A 3,949-nucleotide genomic window follows, 5' to 3' on the forward strand; every position below is an offset into this window, starting at 1 on the left:
GGAGAAGTTACTATGCAAGGGAGGTTTTATCTTAATCTCATAAAGTCACGATCAAAATTATTCATTCCCATTTTTAATTATAGGTAGTTCTGCTTGCTGGGAAGACTAAAGCTCCATTGCTTCTTGCCCTTCATCCTACTCATCATAGTGTCGTTTATGGCTAGTAATGGAAATGGTGGTGAAGGCAGCAACATTAGATTTCTTTTGGCTTTTATTAACCTTTGACTTAGTTTTGTAAAATTATAAGATTATATAATGTAAGAGTAAATGTAAAATAGAAATATTTGAAGCTTAATTTTTTAAAGATTTTTTTTTTAAGACTAAATCAAAATAACACGATATTTTTTAAATTATTTTCATGTAGAGTACGGTTTAGAATATTTAGTAAGTAAAAATGTTAAAAAAATTTAATTAAACGTTTTTTATTTGATTTTTTTTTACTAAGTTTTAAAAATAGTTTTTGAATTTAGCCAAATAAAAAATGAAAATATCATTTAAATTTAAATTATAATCAGATTTATGTAATTCATTTTTTAAAAATTATATTAATTGTTATTATATTGAACATATAAATTAGTAATTTTAAAAATAATATTGTATTAAGTATTTAACACTGTCATTATTTAATTTTTTAAAATATAAATATATAAATAACATAATTAAATTTTATACACACACACACACACACATTTTATAAAATCTTTTCCACAATATCACAATCTCCATTTAGAGTCCTCTAACTCATTCAACGTTATTTCTCTTTTTAAGCACTTGTTTGTTACATACTTATTTTCCATAATGCATATGTATGGGTTTTAACAATACTTTATCTATGTTTTATAAAATCTACACGTTTAACTTTAACTTTATTTTATAATATTGCTATTCAATAACTACTTTTTAACATTATTTTCTAATAATTTGTTTCCTTCTATTTTTTTCTAATAGACAAGGACTCATGCTCCAAAAGAACTCTTGTATTTGATAGCATTCATAGCAATATATGAAAAGAAAAAAGAAAAAAATTGAATAAGACAATACATCAATTTATTCGTACAAAGTAACATAATTTCATAAATATACCAAACAGTAGATTTCATTTTTATATAAAGCCAACCAAGCTAAAACTTCAACTCATGAGACCTAAAACTTTTATCAATAAACTACTATACCAAAGTGACATACAACATTATCAATGTCATCTTTTAGATTTTCTATTTAATTTCTTAAGATATATGCACAGTTGATAAACTAACCTCATTTTCCATTACTTATCCATGGATCTATCCAGAAAAAAACTGAAAAGCCATTTTTGTCACTTTTCTTCAAACACCCTTTTCAAAAAGTCATTCCGCAATGAATATTGCGAAAATACAAATCTTCTACACGTTCACCTAAGAAATGGTCGTTTCAGCTACACCCACCATGACAAAGACTGCCCGCCCTATCCTTTTGTCTTCTTCCCATTATTGCTATTCCATTTCATCAATCGTCTACAACTTCAATGACAAATGAGTAACGATGGACCAATAATTATATCGACAACTAGCAAATTCGATTAGACAGCCCAACCTAAAAGCAGTCTGACTTGACAACCCCAAACATAAAAAACCCTTGGATGACGACCTTAGCCGGATAAACAAACTCATCCATTCCCATCCAATCGCCTTGTTTGACGGAGAAAACCGATGAACTGGGTCAGATAGATCCGCCCAACGAATACAATGCAAAAGGCCTCCTTGGGCTCTCTGATCTAATAATCTCAAACCCCTCTTTAACACCACGACCAAACCAGATCGTCCGCCATGGGAGGCCAGGTCTCAAAGCAGAAGACAGTCGTCAAGGAAAAGCGCGTCCTGAAAGATCTGCACAGCAAGGAAGGGGTGGATTTCCCGGGCTCAGAGTACACAACAGCGGACGGCAATCGGAAAGAATGGATGTCAAAGCTGGACCTCAACTCAATTCATATCAAAGACATCGTGTGGCCGGGAACCCACGATTCCGCCACAGACAAGATGGGGATTCCGATGGTGTCCCGCCCGCTCGCCCGGTGCCAGAAATGCTCCATCTACAATCAACTGGTGGGCGGCACAAGGGTTCTCGACATCCGCGTCGAGGCATCCCGGCGCGTCTGTCACGGGATACTGAAAAGCTACAGCGTAGATTTGGTCATCCGGGACATCAAGCGTTTTCTGTCGGAGACTCAGTCGGAGTTCCTAATTGTGGAGATCCGGACGGAGTACGGGCACCAGGACCCGCCGGAGATGGAGAAATGGCTGACGGAACAACTCGGTGAGTATCTCATACACCAGGACAACCACGTCTTTGATAAAACTCTGGCCGAGCTCTTGCCGAAAAGGGTCATCTGCATTTGGAAACCGGCGGCCAAAGGAGGCGCTCCGCACCCGGGCTCTGCCCTCTGGAGCTCCGCTTATTTAAAGGACGACTGGATCGATACTGATCTTCCTTCCACCAAGTTCGAGAGTAATTTGAGCAAACTTGCGAGCCATCCGCCCGTTTCTTCGCGCAAGTATTTCTACCGGGTTGAGAACACGGCGACCCCGCAGGCGAATAATCCGGTGGTTTGTGTGAAGCCTGTCACGAATCGGATCAGAGGACATGCGAGACTGTTTATCTCTCAGGCGTTTAAGAAGGGTTATGGTGATCGTCTGCAGATCTTTTCTTGTGATTTTATTGATGGTGATTTTGTCGATGCTTGTGTTGGTATCACGCGCGCCAGAATGGAAGGCAAGGGTTAGGTTTTATGTGTGTGTGTGTGTGTTAGTGAATTTGTTGATTGCCTTTTTCTGTGGCGTCGATCTCTCTGGATTTAGATGGATTTGTAAATTTGTTTCTTGTAAATCCCGAGGCAATGAGGAATTAGTGTTGGAATGTTTCATTTTGGTGGATTGAAAGAGGGAAGATTGGTGTTGCATTGCCTGTCATGAGCTGGATTCCATTGGAATGTGCGGTCTTTGCTGAATTGTACCGGGAACCAAGCTGAGCTCATCTGGCCCTCCATTCATTATGTAAAGTTGATTTTTTCTAATCACTTCATTGGGTAGCATACTTTAGTGGCTTAGGTGTCTAGTCAGTTCGAATGGGTAGGACGGATGATATTATTATTTGTTGAAGTTATTCATTATTTAATTTTTTTATTATGAAAAGTTTGTTTTTTTCTTTGTTTGCTCCCCTATCCAGAGTATGGTATTGGTCGAATCAATTGGAGTGGGTGAGAGTTGTTGCAGAAAGTTTTGTTAAAGTAAGAAGGAATTAAAGTAGGTGTTTTTTTTATAATAATTTTATTAAATATCTTCTCTAAGTGTGTTATATAAAGGTCAATTATTATGAAAAAATGAAATTGTAATTTTCTATTTTATATTATGGAAAATAAGTTTTTTTTATTTATTGACGAGGTAATTTTTAAGAATAGTGTCTATTAGCTTGCTTTAAAAAAATTAAAGATGGTATGGATATGTAATATAAAATATTTTTTAATTTTAGTATTTTCGTATTTATTTTATTGTACAAAATGATAAAACATTTATTTTGTTAATTATTTTTACACGATGTATGATATATTATTAAGAGAAAACATATCTTAGGTAGAGTAGTTAGTAGATACATCATTGATAGAAAATCATTCAATACAAGGGATGTGTATGATGAAGGGAAATAAAAGAACGAGTTTAAAGAAAACATACATCAAATTCAAATCTTATTGATGTCTCACAACTTGCTCCATTCATTATGTAGATTTGATCTTTAAATTCATTCAAACATATTAGTTTTTGTATGTCTTAGTTGAGATTGCTAGTACATTTTAAGTTATCTTTTTATTGTCAACGTGGTGTTGTTTTTCAGTTCTAGCTTAGCTACAGTTCACTTTAATTTGGGAAAACCCCCATTTTGGTTGCATATTTATAAAAAACATATTGAGAGTAGGTTA

General features: G+C 34.9%; 1 protein-coding gene across 1 annotated transcript; it reads left to right on the forward strand.

The window, feature by feature from the left end:
- Nucleotides 1-1,250: 1,250 nt before the first annotated feature.
- On the forward strand, nt 1,251-3,182 carry LOC149547738 (uncharacterized). Its single transcript, XM_089791806.1, has one exon. It carries the CDS (start codon nt 1,806-1,808, stop codon nt 2,757-2,759), a length of 954 nt encoding a protein of 317 aa, XP_089647932.1. The 5' UTR covers nt 1,251-1,805; the 3' UTR covers nt 2,760-3,182.
- Nucleotides 3,183-3,949: the final 767 nt, after the last annotated feature.

The sequence above is a fragment of the Cupressus sempervirens genome, chromosome 7 (assembly GCF_028749045.1).
Source record: "Cupressus sempervirens isolate cs-2001-9-10 chromosome 7, ASM2874904v1, whole genome shotgun sequence".
Classification (NCBI taxonomy): Eukaryota; Viridiplantae; Streptophyta; class Pinopsida; order Cupressales; family Cupressaceae; genus Cupressus; species Cupressus sempervirens.